We start from the raw sequence: 25,096 nt of genomic DNA on the forward strand, positions 1-25,096 counted from the left end.
AACACGGAAAAAAAGTTTAAAGTCGTAAAACCCGATTCTTTCACCTGGAACGACAGCACAATGCCTGAAATTCGACCAGTAGCTGAAAGTAACCTCGGCTGAATCCAGCAACATGCAGTAAGCACCGTCCTAGAAGATGATATGGTCTTGGAAGACAACGACTCAGACGAAAATTTCATCTTGGGAGGTGGCTACCCCAGTACTAAATCCGAACCGCAACTAGAGGTGTTGCACATTGAAGACCCTGACGACGAGATCTTTGGATTGGGGAATCCTCAGCCCAGCATTTACGACATCCCGACTCGTGACTGCAGGATTATGCTGCGGCCGACGCCAAGAAACAGAGAGCGGTACAAGCCCACAGAGAGCGGCCTGCTGCCACACAGAGAGTGGTCCACGCACCACGAAGGGTCCCAGCCTCCACACAAGAAGTGATGACAGTCTCCACAGCGAGACCAATGCACTATTCCACACAGGGAACGCTGTAAGACTCCGCAGAGGGAGTGACACAAGCCTCCACAGCGAGCTCGTGGACAGACTCCACGATGGAAGGAACTGAAGACTCCAGAGCGCAATCCCTGCATGAACAAGACCATGAGGGTCTAGCAACCTCCTCTCAGCAACCAGCAGCAGCCACGCTTGCCACGCTCAAGTGAACAACAGAAAGACTAGACAGTCTACCACGCTCACATGAACAACTATGACAGTCCACCCAGATTGTTTGAGCCACCAGAAGAAGACTCTGACAGTCTACCCAGCTCAAGCGAAGGACAAGAAGACACTGAGGCTCTACCCACTGTATGTGCGACAAGTGACAATGGCATCCCACTTCCCATACCAGATGTGCAACGTGACAGACCTCAGCTAGAATTTACAGAGGCACTCGACAATCACAGTGAGGCTACTGGTGACTCCGGTGACACCACATTCATTCAATCCTCATCCGCTCGAGCCTCTCCACAAGCAAATGCATTCCTGAACGTTTTGACTCCAGATGTGGAGCGTTAAGAAGCCAAAACTAACTCAGGTGAAACAGACCATACTCCAGATGGGGAGCATCGACAAGCCAAAACTAACTCAGGTGAAACAGACCATACTCCAGATGGGGAGCATCGACAAGCCAAAACTGACTCAGGTGCAACAGACCAGACTCCAGACGGAGAGCATCGACAAGCCAAAGCTGATTCAAGTAAGCCGGACATGACTCCAGACGGGGAGTGCCGTGAACTCAGTGACGGCACGCTCAAGGAAACAGCAGATGCCACAAAGCACGCTGACATGAGTAATTGTGTGAAGGACTCGTATTATCCACAGAGTGTGGTCCTTGAGCACAGAAAACACGACAACAAAACCAACCAACACAACAACAACATCAAAGACAATAACAAGAAGCGTACCAAAGGCAACAACGTCGACAGCAAGCACGACAAAAACAACAACAATGGAACAACGACTGGTACGACAGGGTACAACTCTGCCCATGAGGGACACTGTTACTGCTCAGCTCAGTACAATGACATACCATGGCAGGATGATGCATCTTACCAATTCACGTTTGCTATTCACAGTGGAATGACAACGTCACCATTGACACTTCTATACCAGACCATATAAATTCATGAACTATTGGACTCATAACTTTTATTTTGTATTGTCTTATCCTCAAAGTCATTGCAACTATTATTTGGTCTTGTATACTATTGTATAGTCATCACAGTCATCATAACTTGTACATAGCATCACTCATCTACCTTAGAACATAGAACAGTACAGCACAGAACAGGCCCTTCGGCCCTCAATGTTGTGCCGAGCCATGATCACCCTACTCAAACCCACGTATCCACCCTATACCCGTAACCCAACAACCCCCCCTTAACCTTACTTTTATTAGGACACTACGGGCAATTTAGCATGGCCAATCCACCTAACCCGCACATCTTTGGACTGTGGGAGGAAACCGGAGCACCCGGAGGAAACCCACGCACACAGGGGGAGGACGTGCAGACTCCACACAGACAGTGACCCAGCCGGGAATCGAACCTGGGACCCTGGAGCTGTGAAGCATTTATGCTAACCACCATGCTACCCTGCTGCCCCTTGTTTGTTCAATTTTCTTTAACACTGTACCGAAAACATGTAACACAAAAAAGGGGGGATGTGGTGATATGCATCACTGTAAATACACAAGGGGTTAATGTGAACACACTACACCTAGCTAGACACTAGAGGGAGCACCAGAGACATGACACACAGACATTGAACCAATAGGCTAGTAAAATAGGACATGACCAATGGGCATTCAAGACACACACAGAGGTGACACTACCACAGGAGGGCATTACACCAACCCATATATAAGGACACAGCACACAACCATGTTTTGTTATGCTCTTGACATAGCATAAGCTGTTTCCTTGATGTGCACAAAGGAAGGTTCAGACTTGGAGATAGCTTTAACACATTTATTAAACTGTTAACGATTCTCCTACTTGGATTCGACTCTCCGGTTAATCCTGCTATAGCTACTCAGATTGACGAACCAGTCTGCTACACGCGATTCTCCCAAAACGTTTGTAAGTTAATTTGTTGCGGGTTTTTCAGGGAGTTTCCCGCCAGCTCTGCCCACCGCAACTCAATGACACTAAGTCACCTTTTTGGGCCCTGAGGAGTTCCTCACCGGTTTAGCCCACACTGAGAATTTGAATTTTATTTAAGCACTAGGGATCTGAACTCCGCGATCAGGCTGCCATTTTGAAAAGTTGCCCAGATCGCCCGGCAACTAGGGAGGCCGAAGAATCGAGGGAGCCCACTGGATCCCGGGTGAGTCGCTCGTAAGTGGGTTGATGACCTACATCCGGGAGCACCGTTTGGTTACGCCCATTTGGAGCAGAGTTCCGACTCCGACGTCACGCAGGACTTCGGAGAATCTCGCGGGACATCGGAGAATCCTGCGAGGCGCAGAGCCTGTCGGGAGGCTTGCTCACAGCATTCACCAGCGGCATTGTGCTTTCGTTTGAGTGCAACGCAGCCGGAGAATTGCTCCCAGTGTTTTCCTTCCTATACTTTGTCAGTTTTGGTATCCAGTGTTGATGGAATTCCTCTACCCTGCCTAGCCTCGATTGCACCTCATTCCAATAGTGTGGGTGTTTCCATTGCTGCTACCAGCCTTAAGTAAAGTTGCTAATTCAATTCCTGGGTGTGTTAAATTGTAGACAGTTGTGCTGAAGCCCCACACCACATCCCGGATAGAATTAAAAAAATTGGACTTTGTCAGTACTGTCCTCAGACTTCCCGTTAGGTGAACCACAAATTTCCCATTGGATTATCCCCAGACGTCCTGCTAGGCTGTCCTCGGACCTCCCGCTGGGCAATTCCCAGACTTCCCATTGGACTATTCTCACACATCCCATTAACAGCGCAGAGACTGTAAAGACACGCAGACACACATTTGGGTTGACTTTGTTGCCCTCTTTAATAAATGAGGCTCTTTTTATGATATGATGTTATGTCCCAACAGCGTCGCCAATACTGTGGGTATTTCTATTTCTCTTGCTGAACCACAAGGCTTTCCTGTATATCGGTCAAATGACCACACAACCAGTTAGTCAGTTCAAGTTCAAAGATGGTTTATTGAAATACACAAGGATTACTTTGACATGCAAACACAATATACTACAAGTTAAACTACACCTATCAGCTACAATAACCTATACTTAACTTCAGGGTGACCGGCGCTGTGCAGATTGATAAAGCCTTTATTTTGATCTCATATGGCTGGTTTGAAGAAGTGGTTCTATCTCTGCTGGGCTCATCCGTCAGATAGCGATCGTTGGTCTTGAACTTGGCTGTCTGGTCGTTATGCTGCGATTGGTGTGGGCACAGGCCGATCCCAAAAGAGGCTGGCACAAGCCGTATCCAAAAGAGACCCAAACTCCCATGGCTGTGTCTCTTTTATCCCTCGAGGGTTTTGCGCTCTTTGGGGCGTTCCTTAATCATGCACCCAATAATTCGACAGGGCTCTGATCACTGCCTTCGATTTTGGCCAATAAAGGGGCGGGTGCCTTGGTGGCTGGGCGGGTCCTCAGCGGTTATTGACCTTGACAGTTGGGTTCTCTGAGTAAAGGGAGTGGCCCCGATCAGATTGTGGCTGCATCGGTTTCTTGAGTGGAGTCCTATTGTTCCGGGGAAATGGGCCATTAGAATGCAAACGCACGGGGGTTTCGATCTATCTTACTACCTGAGTTTTAAATACACAAAAGCTCTGTATCTGCCGAGTCCTGGGTTGGCCATAATTCCCATGGTCCTTTGTACGTGGCCATCTCAGATGGCTACATCTTGAACCCAGGCCCCAGAAAGGGATTGGGGTTCTGGTAGTGGGGGAGTGGCATTGTTTAACCCATTGTATCATCCAATTCTCCCACTGCACCACCCCGCTGACTAACCTTGGCGTGATCAGAATACCCTGTCCATCATGATTAATTGTGAGATGTAATCCTCTTGGGTCAGTCGGGAGCTGTGGCGAGGCTGTGTTTTAGCAACTTGAACCTTCTGTATTTTTTCCAGAATGGTTATAAATTGGACACCCAGTGACAACCTATTCATTACCTGACATAAATACCACAATTCATTTCAAATGAGTCACATCTTGAATGGACGTCAGGTGCAAAATTACATCCCTTTGTGTGCCAATGGCAGACAAAAAAAATTAATAAATTGCTCGGTAAATGGTGCAGGTACTTAAGGAAAAATTGGCCAGCTAATTTACCACAGCTTGAACTAAGAGTACCTTTTGCTGGCTGCAGTCTGGAGTAATGTTGTCGGAGCCTTTATTAATTGCACTTCGCAAGCAGTGACAGTTTTGTTGCTACTGGCAACTTTCTTCATTAAACTTAAAGCCTGTGTCAAATCCCATTAGCTGAACTGTGGGTACATTACATTTGTATTCTTCACAATCTCCCAGTATGACAGTTCCAGTTGTGTGGAGACAAGGCGTGGGAGATGTGCTCTATGTAATAAACCATACAACCCGTTGTCGTGAGGGCCGAAGTGTGTCAATCATGACGAGTGGTGGGCTGACAGTCAAGACACTCACTGACAGTTTCCCTTTTTAACAATGGAGAGCAGAGTGGTTTAACGCGTTGGTTTTTATTTAAACAAGATTACTTCCCCCCCATTAGTACTTGGATCCAGCTCCAGCTCGAACCACTTTGATGAGCAGGTTGTGTGATGGGCATCGCGCTGTGGGAGGAAATGAACGGGATAATGATGAGAAGGTCACCTCGGTTCTCCAGTCTTTGAGAGGGGGTGCAGCTTTATGGATGCTAATGCACCTGACACAGCAGGTGCTCACAGTATAAAGAATGAAGCTGCTGCACCTCTCTACCATCACTCAGAGCTTCAAACACATTTTACAAGAACGTGATGAGGTTGCCCTGCTGCTACCTCTCCATAATAAACATAAGGATGAAAATTTCCAATGCCTGGATGTAGAGAGATCTTGAAAGTGTTCTTACAAACGCATTTACAATTTGGCTTCACTAACTGCACAAAAACATGTTTCCGTACATTGGCCATTGAACAGGGAACAAATTACATTGTCTGCTTGCCTCATTATGTCACTGACAATGAAATTTGGGAGCCGCCTTATGCTTCGAGACTGTAAGATTCAAGAGGCAGGACAATAATCGGGGGGCTGCCAGATGAAGAAGGATCTGTTCTAAATAGAAAAGCACAATAACAGGATATACCGTTTATAGATATAGCAGAAAGGGAATCATTCTCGTTACTTCACATGTGCTCAAGAAAATAGGATAGCTCTAATCCATACCCAAATCTTTAGATGCTTTTTATACTTAGCTGAAGTATGGGTTAGCTGCATTTTAAATGTTTTAAAATCAGAGAGAAAGTACTTTAATGCAACCATTTTGTGCATCTTTTTAACTTAATGTTTGGATTAATATGTTGGATTTGAAATGCAGTCTCAGTACTAGATGGGTCTTAACCTGTTGTAGATTGCTAAAATGTTCTCTAAATATCAAATAGAGCAGCGGGCAGCATCTTGTAGTTCAAGCACGTGATCAAGCAGATTCTGTGTCAGCAAGGTAATTAAGGTTCTTGCTTCTTATTCCAGCAGTGCATGTGCTGGAGAATTCTTGTCTTCCAAAGAATCCATACAGTGCAGAAGGAGGCCATTCGATCCATCGGATCTGAACCGACCCTCGAAAAGAGCACTCTACCTAGGCCCACTCCCCCGCTGTATCCCTGTACATTGATCATACCAATACACCTAAACTGCACATCTTTTGACTGTGGGAGGAAACTGGAGCTCCCGGAGGAAACCCCCCAGACATGGGGAGAATGCGCAAACCCCACATAAACAGTCATCCAAGGCCGGATATGAACCCAAGTCTGGGGCTGTAAGGCAGTATTGCTAACCTCTGTGTCACCATCTTAATACTGTACAAACAGCATGGTATTTAATGAAGGCGACGGAGATTTTTGCCAGCAGACAGGAAAGCTGGTGCGAGCCCCTGTCGGCTGTTTTTGGGAAGTTGAATGATTTACCATTTCGACACTTAACTGGGCAGTGGCATGACTTCCTTGGGATAATGGGCTATTGGTGGGGTTGGGGAGAAGCCCTGCCTGCTGAGAGCTGTCAGCCCCTGATTGGCCAGCAGCTCTATTTTCTGGTGTCAGCTCCGGGGAGGTGTTGGCTGCTGGCAGTAAAACATTTACCTGAGGCCCAAGACCATCGCACGATCCCAGTCCGGGGAGGGGAAAAGGCAACAAGGGCTTAGAGATGTCCCTCAGCCTGCTCCCACTTCCCAATGCTGGCTCCCTTGAATCCGTAAGTGGCCCTGCAAGGTGCATCCACCATATATTGCTGGTGACAGCAGGATGAGGCTCTTAAAGTGGATATTAATTGCTCAATTAAAGGCCTCAGTTGGCGGTAGGACGGAAAGACTGGCAGTGTTCCTGTGGTGTAGTGGTTATCACATTCACCTCATGCGTGAGAAGTGCATGGTTCAAAACCGAGTGGAAACATTTCTATGCGCCTTACCCGCCACAGGATTAATTGGGGCACAGGAGGGAAAGCGGTAGAGTCTCCGCCCATGGGTGCCCATCCACCCAAATAAATGCCCCCTGCCACCATGTTTGTCAGAGAGGAGGACATTAAATTCTGCCCACAGGATGAGGAATAGCCTAACCTAATCTAAAGTAACTTTGTTCCATGGTATTTCCTGTCAGCCGTGGAGCACATTATTTGTCTTCATCAGAAGCCAAAGTGTGACACAGAACAACGAAAGTCCGAGGTTACTCACTAAATACATTTAAAACATAAATGATTTTGAGAGAAAGAAACAGTTACAGAAAAATTTGCCTTTCTATAACTCAACCTCTGAACACCCCAAAGACCTTGACAGCCACTAAAGACCTTTGAAGTTTAGTCACTGTCGTAACGTAGTGAACGCAGCAGTCAATATATGCACAGCAAGCTTACACAAACAGCAATGTGATTAGTGATGTTGGTTGAGGGGTGAATGTTGGCCAGGACAACGGGGAGAACCTCCCTACTCTTCTGTGAAATAGCCCTAAAGAGATGCTGCCACGTGTACGACAGTGTTGCACCTCAAAACTATGACTGCTTTGCACGAGTGCAACTCAATTCCCTTGCAGCTAAATTAACAATTCTTGCAACCCAGTGGCTCTGGTGCAGTATGAAGGCGCCAAGCTACCAGGGAGAGATGATCCTTTCCCAGGGATCGTGTGACGACAGGCAGCCATATCCCATTTGCAAGGTGCTTGGTTGTTTACAGGGTCAAGCACCAGCCACCCCGCAGTCACCGAGGAATGATGTGAGAGACCAAAAAGAACTGAGAAAAGTAACCTAAAGGTAAAATGATGATAACGGTTATGCAACATTGCATAAAATAAGACCCATCTCAAAGACAGAACCTATAATAACTCAAAGATTACAAATGACAAACCACTCTAGCAAGGCTTTCATCTGACTCCCTTAATGGAGTTGCTGCCTTTGTTATCTCCTCCTAGGTAAATGTTTAATATTATTGTGACATCTTACATGGAAACCCACTGTTGACTAGCTCAGGGGTGCTGAAAGGGAAGTGATGGGGATTTAATTGACGGGCACAGCTTCTTCCCTTCTAATCTTTGATATGGCTCCCCGGGAGCAACCTGAACACCGCCTCATGTGCAAATGACAGTCCCAGGGGAGAGTTTCACTTGACTCATCATTAGTTGTTTGCACTGTTGTAGTAATGATCAGGAGGATTTAACCGGATAGTGTGAGTTACTGCCCTTTGGCACCCGAATGCTTCAGCCTCACTGACTGATTGGCTCAGTTAGTACAAATCTCTGGTGGCAAACACAATCAATATATCTTTGTTGGTAAATAATTGCTATTGAGCAGAGTTTTAATATAAATTTATGAGCAGTGTTTTATCATTGCTGGTGGGTAAAGTGCAATGCTGAGTGATAGATTTTCAGATATTGGTCACATTTGTTATACATACAAGGTTTTAGTACAAAGTGTTTTCTGCATTATTTAAGTATTGTAGACTTAACAGTTCAGCCCCTTCACCTTTCCCTCATGGGTACATTAGCAGGAATTGAAAGTTCACAGCAGATTTAGAAATTGACTGCTTTAAACCTTGTGTGGTGTCTCATTTTAAAAATTCTTTCAGGGGATGTGGGTGCCGTTGGCTATAGCAGCATTTATTGCCCATCCATAATTGCCCTTTGAACCACAGTAGACCCTGTGGTATAGATACACCCACAGTGCTGTTAGGGAGGAAGTTCCACGATTTTGACCCAACAACGGTGAAGGAACTGTAATATAGTTCCACGTGATGATGGTGTGTGACTTGGAGGGGATTATGCAGGTGGTAATGTTCCCATGAGTCTGCTGATCTGGTCCTTCCTGGTGGTAGAGGTTGCAGGTTTGGGAGGTGTAGACTCTTGCAAAAGAGTTGGATATTAAGCTAACCCAGAACAGGAAGACTCTTGGATGAAACTGAATTATACAGGGGAAGGCAAAGGCAGATTAGTATTCCTGTTTTCTAACTTGCCATACAAGTCTTCCAAGTGTACACAAAAAGAAGCAAAATACTCTAGATGCTTGAGGTTTGAAATAAAAACAAAGGACTGGGAAAATTCAACAGATCTGGCAGCATCTGTGGAGAGGCAATCAGAGTTTGGAACCTTGAAGAAGAGGCACATTTGATTTGAAACATTAAACTTTGTTTCTCTCTCCACAGATGCTGTCAGATTTACTGAATGTTCCCAGCACTTTCTGTTTTTATTCCAAGTGTTCATGCCTTCCAAGCAATACTCTAGCTGGCTACCAGTTTCTCCTTTATGTTAGGAGAGGTGGCAACTTTTTAAAAAGGTTCCAACAATGTGTTGTCATGTTTCCTTTCCATTTTCTTTATCATTTATGTGCTCTTATTATTTTGTCTTGGACCAGTTTTAAGCTCAGTCCTGTGAATATCAGGTTTGAAGCTCAGCTCTGGGTTTAACAGATCATTCAAACATGTGTTTTCCACCTGTATCGCAAACCACAGCATATTGCCTGTCTATCAGCTTGAGCCATTGGGGAGCTCAGGCTTTGTTTAAACACAAGAGTTCTTCCTGTATCCCAAGTGCTCTGTTCTTTGTGCTAATTTGCTTTTGGCTAGGCTGGAACTGTATTAATCCCACTGTGGCACACGATTGACCCCTACAACCCTCAGGCAGAAATCCATGTATTTGGGAACTGCTCAGAAGCATGCTCCCTCAGGACAAGTGGACAAGATAGCCATCAGGTTACACAAGGCAAAGCATAGCTATATATATCCTCTGATAAAACCTATGGGATGGCCTTAATAGAGGAGATCTGTAGACTGATTCTTTGAAGTGCCCCTGCACCCTAATGATAAGAATCAGCTTATCTATTTCACCATTATCACTGGTGCTGCTGGAGAACCCATTTCCACCGGCCTTGTAGAGGAGGTAACGTTAGGTTCATTCAAAGGTACTTATTCTCACATAACAAACTTGTTTATGCTTACGCTGGTGAAGAGGTTACTGCAGGCAACATCCATCATCTTGAAGCAGTGGCATGTCGATTTTGTCATTATTTACTAGATGTGCTGCTACTTAAAGACTCTCTTAGATGTAGTTAGATTTAATTTGCTGCTGCAGGGCTGTGAAATAATGTGTTGCAAGAACTACACGTGGTTAAAAAAAAATCCTCATTTAAATCTTTTGCCACTTTTTGGGCAGCCACGAGGACAAACATGCTGTTCTTAATGGGTGAGGGAGTATTCCTCTCTCCCTCTCTCTACCAAAGCAAATTTCCGAAGATTGCTGGAAATCTGGAATTTAAAAAATGCTGGAAGTTCTCAGTGGGTCGGCCAGCATCTGTGGAGAAACAAAGAGAGTTCATGTTTCAGGCCTGTACCTTTTCATCTGAGAACTGAGAAAAATTAGAAATGCAATAGGTCACCAGCATGTGAAAGGGGAGAGGATGGGGAGAAGAGTAAATGGGAAGGTCTGGCAGGAGAGATTAAGTAAAAGGCTGCGTTTGTTGCCAACGCCATCCATGCACAGTTATAGTGTTGTACTCCATGACGTCATTGCAAGCGATGGAATAGGCAGTGGCCAGGAGCATAAATGCTTATCAAACAGTTATTAAAGACCTGTTTCCCATGAAGTTTGAGAGACGTTTTAAACAAATGCAGATGCTGTACGAAAACACCACACAGGATCCTGTCTCCAAACCGGTAAAAGAAAACCTCACATTGTGCCCAACAACGTTTGCCCCACAACTCCCAAAACAGGAGAAGGCCACTAAAGGACACAAAGAACAAAAAAACAGTACAGCACTAGAACTTCAGCTGTAGCCAATAAGGATACAAAGATTATGGTCAAGGCCCTAGCAATTTCCTCCCGCTGTATTCCGGGGTAGATCCCATCAGGCCCTAGGGACTTATCTACTTTAATACTTTTTAAGATGCCCAACACCTCACCTCTTTATTAATATCAATATCTACACACTCTACCCTATACTCCTCATCTACCAAGTCCTTCTCTTTGGTGAATACTGAGGCAAAGTATTAATTTAGTATCCCTCCCATTTCCTCTGGTTCCATACATAGATTCCCTACAATATCCGTGAATGGACCAACCCTTTCTCTGGCTACCTTCTTCCTCTTTACATATGTATAAAAAGCCTGAGGATTTTCCTTAATCCTGTGTGCAATGACATTTCAATGACCCCTTTTAGCCTTCCTAACTCCCACCTTAAGTTCCTTCCTATTTGCTTTATATTCTTCAAGGGCTTCATCAATCGTCAGCCTTTAAGACCTTACAAATGCTTCCTTTTTCTTTTTAACAAGGTTCATAATATCCCTCGTTATCCAGGGTTCCCTATACCTGCCACCCTTATCTTTCGTCACCACCGGCACATGCCGGTCCTGAATTCTAATCAACTGACATTCGAATACCAGATATTAATTTTCCCTCAAACAGCCTCGCCCAGTCAACACTCTCTGGATTCTGCCTAATGCTGTTGTAATTAGCCTTCCCCCAGTCTCACATCTTCACCTGAGGACCACTCTTGTCCTTTTCCATAAGCGGCTTAAAACTTACAGAATTATGATCACTGGTCCTGAAATGATCTCCTACTGAAACTTCGATCATCTGGCCGGGCTCATTTCCCAGCACCCGAGTTGGGCTATTTACATATTGTTTCAAGAAACCATCCTGAATAGGGTGGCATGTGGCGCAGTGGATAGCACTGGGACTGCGGCGCTGAGAACCCAGGTTCGAATCCCGGCCCTGGGTTCATCTGTCTGACCTAAAATACTAACCTAAAACGCTGTGTTGAACAACCACTCCCTGCCTGCTCTTCCTCTTAACTTACTGACCTTAGTCTGTCGCTCTCCCTCAGCTACTTCTCCCGCTGACCTACTGCTCTGGTTCCCACCCGCCTGTCATACTAGGCAGTTCAATCTGTTTCTCTTCCTTCCACTTTTCGCCTTACCAGCTTTTGTTTCTGTCCCCTCTTTACTACCCTCTGACTTCCTGCATTGTTTCCCATCCTCCTGCCACATTAGTTTAAACCCTCCCCAACTGCACTCGCAAACAACCCCCCGAGGACATTGGTTCCAATCCTGCTCAGGTCTAGACCTTCCGATTTGTAATGGTCCCACCTCTCCCAGAACCAGTTCCAATGCCCCAAAAATCTGAATCCCTTCCTCCTGCACCATCTCTCAAGCCACGTATTCATCATGTCCATCCTGTCATTCCTACTCTGACTAGCACATGGCACTGGTAGCAATCCTTTTTTTAAAATTTAGAGTATCCAATTATTTCTTTTGCAATTAAGGGGCAATTTAGCATGGCCAATCCACCTACTCTACACATTTTTAGCTTGTGGGGGTGAAACCCACGCAGACACGGGGAGAATGTGCAAACTCCACACGGACAGTGACCCAGGGCTGGGATTCGAACCCGGGTCCTCAGTGCCGTAGGCAGCAATGCCAACCACTGTGCCACGTGCAGCCCCCCCCCCCGGTAGCAATCCTGAGATTAGTATTTGAGGTCCTACTTTATAGTGTATTTCCTAACTCCCTAAATTCAGCATGTAGGACCTCGTCCCGTTTTTTTCCCTATATCGTTCACCCTCCCCCTTTGGAATGTCCTGCAGCCGCTCTGCGACATCCAGGACTCTTGCTTCCCGGAGGCAACATACCTTCCTGGAGTCTCGTTTGCGTCTGCCGAAATGCCTGACTACTCCCCTTACAATCGAAGGGGAACACAGCAGACTGTGATCCCTAGCACCGTTTATAATAATAATAACCTTTATTGTCACAAGTGGGCTTACATTAACACTACAATGAAGTTTCTGTGGAAAGCTCCTAGTCGCCACACTCCGACGCCTGTTCGGGTACACAGAGGGAGAATTCAGAATGTCCAATTCACCTAACAGCACGTCTTTCGGAACTTGTAGGAGGAAACCGGAGCACCCGGAGGAAACCCACGCAGACATGGGGGGCAACGGGCAGCCTCCGCACAGACAGTGTCCCAAGCCGAGAATCGAATCTGGGACCCTGGCACTGTGAAGCAACTGTGCTACCACTGTGTTACCATGCCGCCTTGATGGTTGACTCACTCACAATCTTACTCTTGCTTCACAGCGCCAGGGACATGGGTTCAATTCCTGGTTTGGGTCACTGTCTGTGTGGAGTCTGCACATTCTCCCTGTGTCAGTGTGGGTTTCCTCTGGGTGTTCCGGTTTCCTCCCACAAATCCCGAAAGACGTGTGTGTTAGGTGAATTGGACATTCTGAATTCTCCCTCTGTGTACCCGAACAGGCGCCGGAGTGTGGCGACTTGGGGCTTTTCACAGTAACTTCATTGCAGTGTAAATGTAAGCCTACTTGTGACACTAATAAAGATTACTCTGAGCCTCATTGGTAACAACATTGTCCTCACTCAGCAGGTGACGTTTAGTTCCGCTCCCACAGCTCTGATTGGCTTCCACACAACACCCCACCCCCTCAAATTGACAGAATGAGAAAGCTTTCTGGCAGGCTGGGCGCAACGGAGTGACATAATTGGTTTTCTACACATGCGCAGACTACTGCGCATGTACGGATAGGTGTTGATGGCCACCTTACGTTGGCAGGCGACACAGTGCAAATCAAAAGGTTTCATGGTGAAAAACCAAAAGTAGTGGTAATGGGACAAGTAAAGATACAAATGTTGTATCCAGAGGAGTTGCAAATGTCAAGATGCCTGCGGTGAGGAAACATTGAGGCCCAGTGGAACATTCTATGATTGACATGGCTTTTTCGCTCACTGTCAAGGCTCAAGCGTGCAAATGGCACTTGGATGCAGTATAAGGGTGCTGTCTGTGGAGATGTGCCCCTAAGACCAGTGACTATTTCAAAGAGAGGAGAATTTATTCCTGTCAAAGATGGTTTGTTGCTGATGAAGGTGAAGGACGTTACGGCTGTGGAACTAACCACTTTTCTTTTAGGACCCCAGAGCCAGCACTGACCATCATGCTGGGATCAAAAACAATAAATGCTCAGCAGGTCAGCCTCTCTGGAACGAAAAACAAAGTTAACATTTCAGACTGATGATCTATCGGCTGAGATCTGAACTAAATTATTCATAGTTATTTTCTGTAGGACCCTTAGATAGGTGGCTGGTCTGGATTTGAACCCAGGTTCCAAAGGTGTCAAAGCATCAAATTTCAGGCATGCAAAAAATGACCGCGTTGTTTTTGCAAATGACTCGTTTCATGTGAATTTTCTAAAAAATACGGAAGGTTCTATGGAAGAGTTAAGTTTGAAGTGATTGGCGGGGAATGTTCTGAAGAAGTCTCTCCCAAAGTAAAATGTCAAGGAACTTAGAGACTACCATTGCATGCAGCAAAATACTGTGTCAACTCTACTAATCTAGGGCCCTAAATCCTTTGTACTGCCACATTATAAAGAGCAGCAGGAAATTCCTTCGCCCAAGAATAACTCTACAAATTATTCAGGAAGAAATGTTATGGAAATATGATTCGAGCTTTCGAGCCTTCTACATCTGGTGTGACCTGATGCTGTGTGCGTGTATCTGATCTCTGCTGCATCATCCATTCAGAAATGGATTGAATTCCCTTTATCTCCCACTATTTCTGGTGTAAAATGTGGAACAATGTTCATGGTAACAAGCAGGATAAATGTTCAACAACATTAAAATCAATGTTTTAAGCCAAAAAAGGAAAGAGAGCCAAGGAACGTGTAAATAGATTGACAGTTATTTTATAGCCTTGTATATCATATAATACACATTTGATAAATGCTGTAAGTAATTTGCTATAGATTCAATGTCCTAGACAGAGGGTTTAAAAAATGTGAGGGTGGTTGGCACAGTGGCGTAATGGTTAGCACTGCTGCCTCACGGTGTCGAGTACCCAGGTTCGCTCCCAGCCCTGGGTCACTGTCCGTGTGGAATTTGCACATTCTCCCCATGTCTGCGTGGGCCACAATCCAAAGATATGCAGGGTAGGTGGATTGGCCCAGCTAAATTGCCACTTAATTGGAAAAATTAAAAAATATATGTATAAAAAAAGCGATGTGAGTCCTGCATTCAAGCCGTTTGGTTTGTTACAATCACAATATGGCCTCCACTAAACTAGGGAGATCAAATGCAAACTGGATGACCACTTTGCAGAACATCTCCCTCAATCTGCAAGCATTGCCCCAGTGCCTATTATTTCAATTCTCCACTTCACTCACTCGCTGGCGAAGCGAGTCCGGATGAAAAATGTGAACCCAGCTAGTGGATGAAGATGGGCACGGGTGCAGCCACTCAGACAAGTATCGGCCATTCCTTTGGATGCTGGTTCTGTTTCTCTTAGAGTGGGTACATAGTGTCCGGGTGGCACATTAAGGCCCTAAAAATGTGGATTTAAAATCAGTTGGATTGTAGGAGATCCTGCAATGTATAACCACAAAATGGAGCCAATGAAACCATTCAGTGTTGCAATAGACTCTTAACATGCAAACTCGCTTAAACGTCCTTCAACCTGTTTTGTTTTTTCCCGCCACAGGGTATGCTTCTTAAGAGGAGTGGGAAGTCACTGAACAAAGAGTGGAAGAAGAAGTACGTAACACTGTGTGATAACGGGCTCTTGACATATCATCCAAGTTTGCATGTAAGTGTGCAATTTCATCCAGCTCTTCTCAAACTCTGGGTTAGTCACATACACAGTCAACTGGAAGGCGCTGTTGTTCCTAGAATTAAATTGGTGGAAATATCCTCACGTACACTCAAGTTGTTTCTAATTTTCGATTTCAACGTCATGGTATTTTAAGACTTTACATAAAATCATATGGGCGGCATGGTGGCACAGTGGTTAGCACTATTGCTTCGCAGCGCCAGGGACCCTGGTTCAATTCCCAGCTTGGGTCACTCTGTGTGGAGTCTGCATGTTCGCCCATGTCTGCGTGGGTTTTCTCTGGGCGCTCCGGCTTCCTCCCATAAGTCCCATAAGACATGCTTGTTAGGAGAATTGGACATTCTGAATTCTGCCTCAGTGTACTTGAACAGGCACCAGAGTGTGGCGACTAGGGGCTTTTCACAGTAACTTCATTGCAGTGTTAATGTAAGCCTACTTGTGACACTAATATAGATTATTATTATCACTCTAACTTTGGATATTAAATACAACATAGAGCATAGAAAAAGGTCATTCTAGTCTGTACCAGTGTTTATGCTGCACGTGAACCTCCATTTATTCTGTTTACTTAATCTCAATCCATCAACATATTTCTCTACTCTATGAAAATGAAAATTGCTTATTGTCACGAGTAGGCTTCAATGAAGTTACTGTGAAAAGCCCCTAGTCGCCACATTCCGGCGCCTGTTCGGGGAGGCCGTTACATACTCTATTCTCCTTTATTAATCTCACTCCATCAGCATATCCTTCTACTTACTCCATTCACCCTTATGGTTTTATCTACTATCCCCTTGAATGCACTGATACTATTTGTTTCAACTGATGGATTCTCCTATCGCTTCGATGGATGAGTGTTAAAAATGCTTACATTCTTGATTGATGTTGTCTCGTGTGTGATATTAGGCCAAGTCTCAATTTGCATAACCAATTGTAAATACTGCATATGAAGTCAAGTGTCGGAGGGATGGATGGAGGCATTAGCTTTGCCCTGCACTTGCTTGTCCTGAAGACTTTGTTCTCCTCAAATGTCAAAACCACTCGATGACAAAGACTTCTTCATTTGGATCTGTCCAAGATTTTTTCCCCGTGTATTAGGATCCAGCTCCGCGATCAGCTTTCAGATTGTCTTTATATCTAAGTTTAGGACATCCTATGGTGCGGGTTCCTGTGTTCAGCTGGCTGTAGAGTTTTGCTTCGGTATCTGGGATTCATCCATGTGAACCATGTGGATGATCCAGCAAAGCTGAGCTCTGATGCACATATCTCAATGCCAGGTAAGCAGCTCTTTGCAGGAACTTCGGTATTGGGGAGTCCTGCCGCTTGATGTTGAAATAGATCTCAGATAGCAAAGATGGAATGCATCGTCACCTTTTGTCGTGTTGATAGGTCATCCAAGTCTTGCACCTATAAAGAAGTGATGTGAGATCCACGTCTGGTTTGCTACTCCTTGTGATACTGAGTTTTCATTATCACAACAATCTGGGTGAAGAAGCTTGTATTGAAATCCTTAATGGATTCATTGTATTTATGTTTCTTATCACCCCCCTACCAACAATTGGAACCCTTCAATCTTCTTTGAGATCAAAGCTAGCGCCTTCCAAGAGTGACTAGCTCTGTAATCTTGTTCTGTGAAAGATGTCTGGAGCATGTTTTGAAAGTTGTAGTTGTGTGCAATCTACATTTAATCCTCCACTCGCTGGCACATTGCCGGTCATCCCGTGCACACCAGCTGTTAGTGGGCTTTTGGGACATTGAGTTTCTCAAAATTCAGTTCAGCATTCACCGAGTGTTCCACACCACATGCAAGCATTTCCTATCGGGCTGTACATGCGAGCCAGAAATCCTGAACAACTGTGAGGTTGAGAGCTTCCTGGATAGCATGTTTATGGATGTGGGCACACCGCAGTTTAACAGTGTGCAAGGAGAGGACAGCATGGTGGTGCTGTGGTTAGCATTGCTGCCTCACACAGCCAAGGTCCCAGATTCGATCCCGGCCCCGGTTCACTGACCGTGTGGAGTTTGCACATTCTCCCCGTGTCTGCGTGGGTCTCACCCCCACAACCCAAAGATGTGTAGGGTAGATGGATTGGCCACGCAGGGGCTGGTTTAGCACAGGGCTAAAGAGCTGGCTTTCAAAGCAGGCTAGCAGCATTCCCGTACCAGCCTCCCCGAACAGGCGCTGGAATGTGGCGAGCAGGGGCTTTTCACAGTAGCTTAATTTGAAGCCTACTTGTGACAATAAGCGATTTCATTTCATTTTCAATTGCCAATTTGCTAAATATGCCTCTGCTGTTTTTTCCGCGCTATCCCCCTTGTGGCTGTCTGCTCTCTCAGCTGGTGAGTCAGTAGGTGGCCAGCCTTTTCTCCATGCTCATAGAAGTCCGCCCTATCTGGCGGAGTTGGTGTACTACTTTCCTGGTAGATAGCAGGTTGAAGCCCATTTGTAGCTTTTTCCTCACCGCCAGAATCTCTGCAGTCGGGGCCTCGGAATACTTTCTGTCGACCTCCAGGATGGAGTCGATCTGTTGTTGCCTAGCCTAGCCGCCTTCTCTTCACTGTCTCTGAGAGCCTTATAGGCTATAATTTCTTCCTTGATCACAGCCTTCAGTGCCTCCCAGAACGTGGAAGGTGAGACTTATCCGTTCTGATTATTAGTAATGTACTTGCCTATGGCCTGTGATGTTTTTTGGCAGGAGGCCTTGTCGGCCAAGAGGTCCATGTCCAGCCTCCATTTGGGACACTGGGCACGGTCCATCTCCAACCTCACAACCACATTGTGTGTAGAGTGTTTGGAGTTGACTATCGCAGAGTATTCTGCTCTTGAGTTTCCTGGAAGCACCGATTTCCCCACTGCAAAGAAGTCAATTTGGGTGTACACCTTGTGGACTGGTGGAAGAACGAGAATTCCTTCTCACCGGGGTGTAGGAACCACCATGGGTCCACCACCCCCATCTGCTCCATGAATGTTCCCAGATCCCTAGCCATGCCTGTCTTTCTCCCCGTTCTGGGGTTTGATCGGTCAGTCAGTGGGTCCTGTACGCAGTTAAAGTCGCCCCCCCATGATCAGTTGGTATCCATGTCGGGAATTTCCGCCATGGTCTTTTTTATAAAGTATGCGTCGCCCCAGTTGGGCGTGTACACATTTACCAGAACTACCGGTGCCCCGTCTAGGACACCGCTGACCATGACATACCGTCCCCCTTGGTCTGTAACTGTCCTTGTCTCTGAACTTCGTCCTCTTGCCGTTTAGTATGACTACTCCCCTAGCCCTCGTCCCATAACATGAATGGTACGTCTGCGCTACCCAGCCCTTTCTTACCCACAATCAGTCCTTCTCCCTCAGGTGTGTCTCCTGCAGGAAGATTATGTCGGCTTTCGGGCAGCACGGTAGCGCAGTAGTAGCACAGTTGATTCGCAGCTCCAGGGTCCCAGGTTCGATTCCCGGCTTGGGTCACTGTCTGTGCGGAGTCTGCACATTCTCCCCGTGTCTGCGTGGGTTTCCTCCGGGTGCTCCGGTTTCCTCCCACAGTCCAAAGATGTGCAGGTTAAGTGGATTGGCCATGATAATTTGCTCTTAGTGTCCAAAATGTGGGGTTATTGGGTTACAGTGATAGGGTGGAGGCATGGGCTTAAGTAGGGTGCTCTTTCCAAGAGCCAGTGCAGACTCGATGGGCCAAATGGCCTCCTTCTGCACTGTAAATTCTATAAATTCTATGATTCTTAAGTGGGCAAAGACTCTGGATCTTTTCACTGGGCAGTTGAGATCTCTGACATTCCAGGTGATAATCTTGGTGGGGGAATTCTGTCCCTCCAGTTCTGCGGGATCAACAATATTTACCTCGTGGACGCGCCCCTGCACGCCGAGCTTTCCCTTTGTTAGGGGGCAGTCCAAAATCGCCGCGGTCGCTGTTCTCATGATGAGGCCGGGCACCTGCGCTCCAGCGTTTCCCTTTGTCCAGGGGGCACTAAGCATGACTGCCAACTATGTGCACTCCACATGGGTGCTCCCCTGCACTCCAGGGTTTCCTATTGTTTAGGGACCCTCAAAAAGTGGCTACTTGTGGTGCCATCTTGTTTCCTCGGCCTGCTCCCTATCTGACAAAGCCAATCTGAGTACCAACTCTTTTTTCCCGTCTTGTTTCCTTACGCATTCCTTGATCGTTCTCACCCCCTCCCCCCGCATGTTACCCCTCACTGTCCCTGTGTTCTCCCTCCCCCTCTCTGGCCAGGCACTCCCTCCCTGCCGAGAGGTGCGCCTGGCCCCCCTCTTACTGCCTGCCTTCCCGTGCTTCCCTCCCTGATTGTATGGTGGCTCCCCTCCCAAGGCTGGTGTAGCCCTTTGCCTATGCCCGCTTTCTCTGCCTGCCCGCTCACTTGTGTTTCTCTGTCCTCGCTCTTTCCTGTGACCCAGTTTTTCTGATGAGAACGAGGCAATACAGTCCCGCACAAACATGTTACATTGTTCTTGAAGGCTTGCTTCTTTCAGCGATCTTCCTTCGACCCGCCTTCATGGCTGCCTCGCCTGTCCTTTGCCCAGGCCATTGGCCCGTACAAAGTCATTTGCCTCCACCGAGGTATTGAAATAGTACTCCTTGCTATGGTGTGTGAGCCAGAGTCTGGCTGGGAGTAACATGCTAAATCACACCCCATATAAAGCGCCGACTTTGCCTGATTAAACTTGGCCCTTTTTGCCAGGTCTGCACCAATGTCTTGATAAATATGGATTCCATGTCCTCCCCATGTGCTCGCTTTAGTCTGTCTTGCCCACCGCAGGATCCTCTCACGGTTCTGGTATCGGTGCAGCTTGGCGATGATCGCACTCGGCTGCCCATCTGCCTTGGGCTTTCGTCTGAGCGATCTGTGTGCCCTGTCGAGTTCTGGGTAGTTGGGGAAGCTGTCTCTCCCGACTAGGTTTCCCAGAATTTGGGCGATGTAGCCTGTTGGGCCTCGACCTTCGATGAATTCAGGCAGGCCCGCAATCCACATGTTCTGCCTTTGGGACCTATTTTCCTGGTCCTCAACCTTCCTCTTCAAGCCCCCTTGGGCCACCACCAACCTTGTCACCTCTGCTTCAAGAGCGACGATCCTGTCGCTCTCGTCCATGAAGGCTCTCTCGAGAGCGTAGATCGTCCTCTTCTGCACCTCCACTTTCTTCCCCAGTCCGTTGATCGTGTTTTGTTGAATGACCATCGCCTCCATCACCACCACATTAACTGCCACCTGGATCTCGATTATGATCGGCCAGCTCCTTCGAGTGGGTAGCATGGTGGTTAGCATAAATGCTTCACAGCTCCAGGGTCCCAGGTTCGATTCCCGGCTGGGTCACTGTCTGTGCGGAGTCTGCACGTCCTCCCCGTGTGTGCGTGGGTTTCCTCCGGGTGCTCCGGTTTCCTCCCACAGTCCAAAGATGTGCGGGTTAGGTGGATTGGCCATGCTAAATTGCCCGTAGTGTCCTAAAAAGTAAGGTTAAGGGGGGGGTTGTTGGGTTACGGGTATAGGGTGGATACGCGGGTTTGAGTAGGGTGATCATTGCTCGGCACAACATCGAGGGCCGAAGGGCCTGTTCTGTGCTGTACTGTTCTTTGTTCTAAGGTCTTCCCTCTGTCTCTAGGTGGCATGGGGAGGCTGGTGCTCGGGACGATGGTCTCTCCCTCCCTTGGGCGGCCGAAACCCCCTTGGGTCCACTGGTTTGTCAGCTCGCTGTTCATGGCCCTTTCCGCTCTTCTGTCATTTCTTCGGCCCATGAGTTCCCATCCGCTGATTTTTATTTGCAGTCATTCTCGTTCTTCCGTTTGGGGTAATTTGTTACTGAATTTTGGGCAAAATTCACCTGAAAGTGTCTTTTTTGATTCTGGTTGGGAGGAGTGCCACCTGATGTGCTTCCGCTCAGCACATCACGGTCACCGGAATTCCGCATTTTAAGATTTAATGAGATCTCACGTGATGTCGCGTTCTGGACCCCGGAATGGCTCATTTAAATATGTATGCGCTATATTTTTCTGGGCCCAGGAACTAACAGCTGGGCCTGGAAGTTTGCACCAGGCTGCTAATTAGCACTTGTTTCCACAAACGTGGACCAGGTATAAAGGCACCTGAGTGGTGTCCAGGTACCAGGTTGTCTGTGTCAGGGATCGGGCCCTTAAGAGGTGGGTGAGGAGGGCTCAAGGGCCCCCTAAGAGGGAAGTGGGTGCAATGGGGGTGGGGGGTTCGGAGGCCACGGCGGGGTGGCTGAGGGGGGGTTGAAAGATCGGGACGGCATTTTAAAATGGTGCACCAATCCATACTCTTCCTGCACTGGCGAGCTGAGCTAGTCAGTGTAGGACATTAGGTTGGTGAGTTCTTGGTGGGGCGTTGCTCACCGAGGCTAAAAGAAAAAAACGGCAAAATGCCGATAAATAGCAGTATCGTACTCAGCGCTGTTGGATGGATTGAATATGCTAAATTGTCCCAGGTGGAATTACAAGGATAGGGTGAGGGATTGGGCCTAGATTAGGGTGCTCTTTCAGAGGGTCGGTGCAGACTCAATGGGCCGAATGGCCCCCTTCTGCACAGTAGGGATTCTAGGATTCCCTGAAATGCCCTGCTAAACACGCCCAAAATGGGACTCCGTTTCTGTCCCATTAAATCATGGCCATAGATTCTAAGTATTTTTAGGCTCCAACGATTTGAGCTAAGCCCAGTGGCAACCTTTTTCTGTCTTTTTCTGTTCAAAGCTGGAACTGATTTGTTTGGATGACTCTGCTTTCCACCAGGTGTTGCATGGAATCATAGAATGTACAGTGCAGAAGGAGGCCATTCGGCCCATCGAGTCTGCACCAGCTCTTGGAAAGAGCACCCTACCCAAGTCCACACCTTCACCCTATCCCCATAACCCAGGAACCCCACCTAACCTTTTTGGACACTAAGGGCAATTTAGCATGGCCAATCCACCTAACCTGTACATCTTTGGGCAGTGGGAGGAAACCGGAGCACTCGGACGATATCCACGCAGACACGGGGAGAGCGTGCAGACTCCACACAGACAGTGACCCAAGCTGGGAATCGAACCTGGGACCCTGGAGCTGTGAAGCAACAGTGCTAGCCAATGTGCTACCGAGCCATCATGATTTAGCGGAGGGGATAGTCCACGTATTTATGTAACAGTAATAAATTAAATGAAAAGTGTTGTTTGAATTAGCATCTCAAACACACTATCCACTTTCATTTTTCTGAAAAAAGAGAGACAGTCAAAAGACTTTTGTTTTACACTCATCATGGCAGACACGAGAATACTTAATTTCAAAGGAGCATCAGAGAAGGGTGCTGATGGGGTGGCACATCAGTACTTTATCTATTGAAAACAGCCAAAGGGATGTGCTGTTTGATACGTTCTGCCATACACTTTTACTTGAAGCTAAGACTATGGAATAATGCAAGCATCTTGGGTGGGATTCTCCCTTCTGGAGACTAAGTCCCCATGCCAGCGGGAAAACCGGCGGCAACCACTCCGGCGTCATCAGCCCCCGAAAGTGAGGAATTCTCCAAGTTTTCAGGGTCTAGTTTGACGCCGGAGTATTTGGCGCCGAAGGCCGGCACGAGTTTTCGCATGCGTGGAACGGCCGGCGTGATCTCATGCATGCGCAGACCGGCCGCCATATTTCCACGCATGCGCAGACCAGCTGGCGTATTTCCGCGCATGCGTAAAGGTTCTCTTCTCCGCGCTGGCCCCTGGGCAATATGGCGGAGCCCTACAGCAGCCCTGCGCGGAGGAAAGAAGGCCCCCATGGAAACAGCCCGCCCACAGGATCAGTAGGCCCCGATCGTGGGCCAGGCCACCGTGCCCCCCCCCCCCCCCCCCCCCCCCAGGACTGCCCCCGCACACTTGCCCTGCCAGGTACCGCCGTGCGTGAGGTGAGTAATTAACGGCGGCAGGACTTGCCAAAACTGGACGGCCACTCGGCCCATCGGGGCCCAGAGAATCGCCGGAGAGGCCGCTGTTAACGGCCCCCGACCGGCGTGGCGGGAATCCCGCCGGCCCCCAAGAAACGGCGCCGGAGAATAGGGCAGCCAGCGTCGGGGCGGCGATGTGGGATTTGCGCCTCCCCCCGGGGATTCTCTGACCTGGCGGGGGGCTAGGAGAATCCCGGTCCCTGTGTCTGTATGTATGTATGTGTGTGTATCTGTACATGTGTGCATGTGACTCACTACATGTGTGTGACCCAGACTCTGTGTGTGACTTGCGTAACTGCGTACATACATGTCTATTCCCATGTGACGGCATGTGCTTGAGCATCTGTATATATGTCTGCTTGCATGTGACTTTTTAAGGGTTGATGGATGGATAAGAAGCTTTGCAGTGTGGACTATTTTGGTGGAATTTAATATTGTCGCTGTTGTGCTATCAGTGCATTTTTAATCATTACAATTAAAAATTGCAATAACTAGTGACACCATTGAGCCTCTTCCTCCTTTGCAGCCATTTACGGCACTAGCAGCTTGCACTAATGTTTAAATTTCTTGTTTTACGGAAATTAAGCATGATTGTAAAGCTGGGGGGCGATTGTCAAAATGATGACTCCATCTGGACCAATTTTGAAATTAAAAAAAAATTCCACATGTGAACGATTTAAAGCATTGGATTGTATCCCTGTGCACTGATACTGTTTATAATGCCAGGAACAGAACCATGCAGCTCAACATAGCTTGTAATCAATGCCAGGCACATGCAGAATCTGATTTTGTATTTTTGTAAGAGGTGAAAGTGGTCATTCCACAAATTTACAATTAGTATATAAACAATAACTTTTAGCTGCATGGTTTGTGTCCTTTTTTGTCCTTTTATTGCTGAGCATTTGTTTAAAATAACAAGGATAACTGAATTTAAGACGAGTAGAAATCCTAACGGAGAGGGGACATGGATCCTTAATGACCGACTTAGTCCTGCTGTGATCATTAGAATTATGGCCTTGCAAACCCTGGGAGAGGTTGGTATTCTGGTACAGAATGGGATCAATGGTGCTGTGTGTTTTGCCCAGAGACCTACAAAAGAATCAGGCTAGTTTGTCAAATTGAAGGCGACTGTGTTTTAAGATTAGAGCAATGTCACTTCGGAGGGAAAACTACTCTTTTTCAGTCAATGTGAGCTTCAGCACAGGTTTTTTAAAATTTAAACCGTATACTGTAACCCCAAAGATAGACCTGTGGTTTTTGCAGGCCATGCAAGGGCAATCTGTTTAGCTGATGGCTCAGTTCAAAGGTGAGATTTGTGCAGGTGATGAATCAGTTCAGGTGACAGGTCTGTTCAAAGGTCAGGTTAGTTCAGGTAAGAGGCCCGTTCAAATGACAGGCTCTATTCAGGTGCGCTGTGACAAGACGA

General features: G+C 47.1%; 1 protein-coding gene across 7 annotated transcripts in view; it reads left to right on the forward strand.

The window, feature by feature from the left end:
* agap1 (ArfGAP with GTPase domain, ankyrin repeat and PH domain 1) overlaps positions 1-25,096 on the forward strand; it is a 959,457-nt gene that overhangs the window by 628,328 nt on the left and 306,033 nt on the right. For all 7 annotated transcript variants that reach the window (XM_038787582.1, XM_038787583.1, XM_038787584.1 and 4 more), the window contains one exon: positions 15,613-15,717. In XM_038787582.1, the coding sequence (XP_038643510.1) occupies positions 15,613-15,717 (105 nt within the window). The remainder of the gene's footprint in view (positions 1-15,612; positions 15,718-25,096) is intronic.

Source organism: Scyliorhinus canicula, chromosome 2 (genome assembly GCF_902713615.1).
Source record: "Scyliorhinus canicula chromosome 2, sScyCan1.1, whole genome shotgun sequence".
Taxonomy (NCBI): domain Eukaryota; kingdom Metazoa; phylum Chordata; class Chondrichthyes; order Carcharhiniformes; family Scyliorhinidae; genus Scyliorhinus; species Scyliorhinus canicula.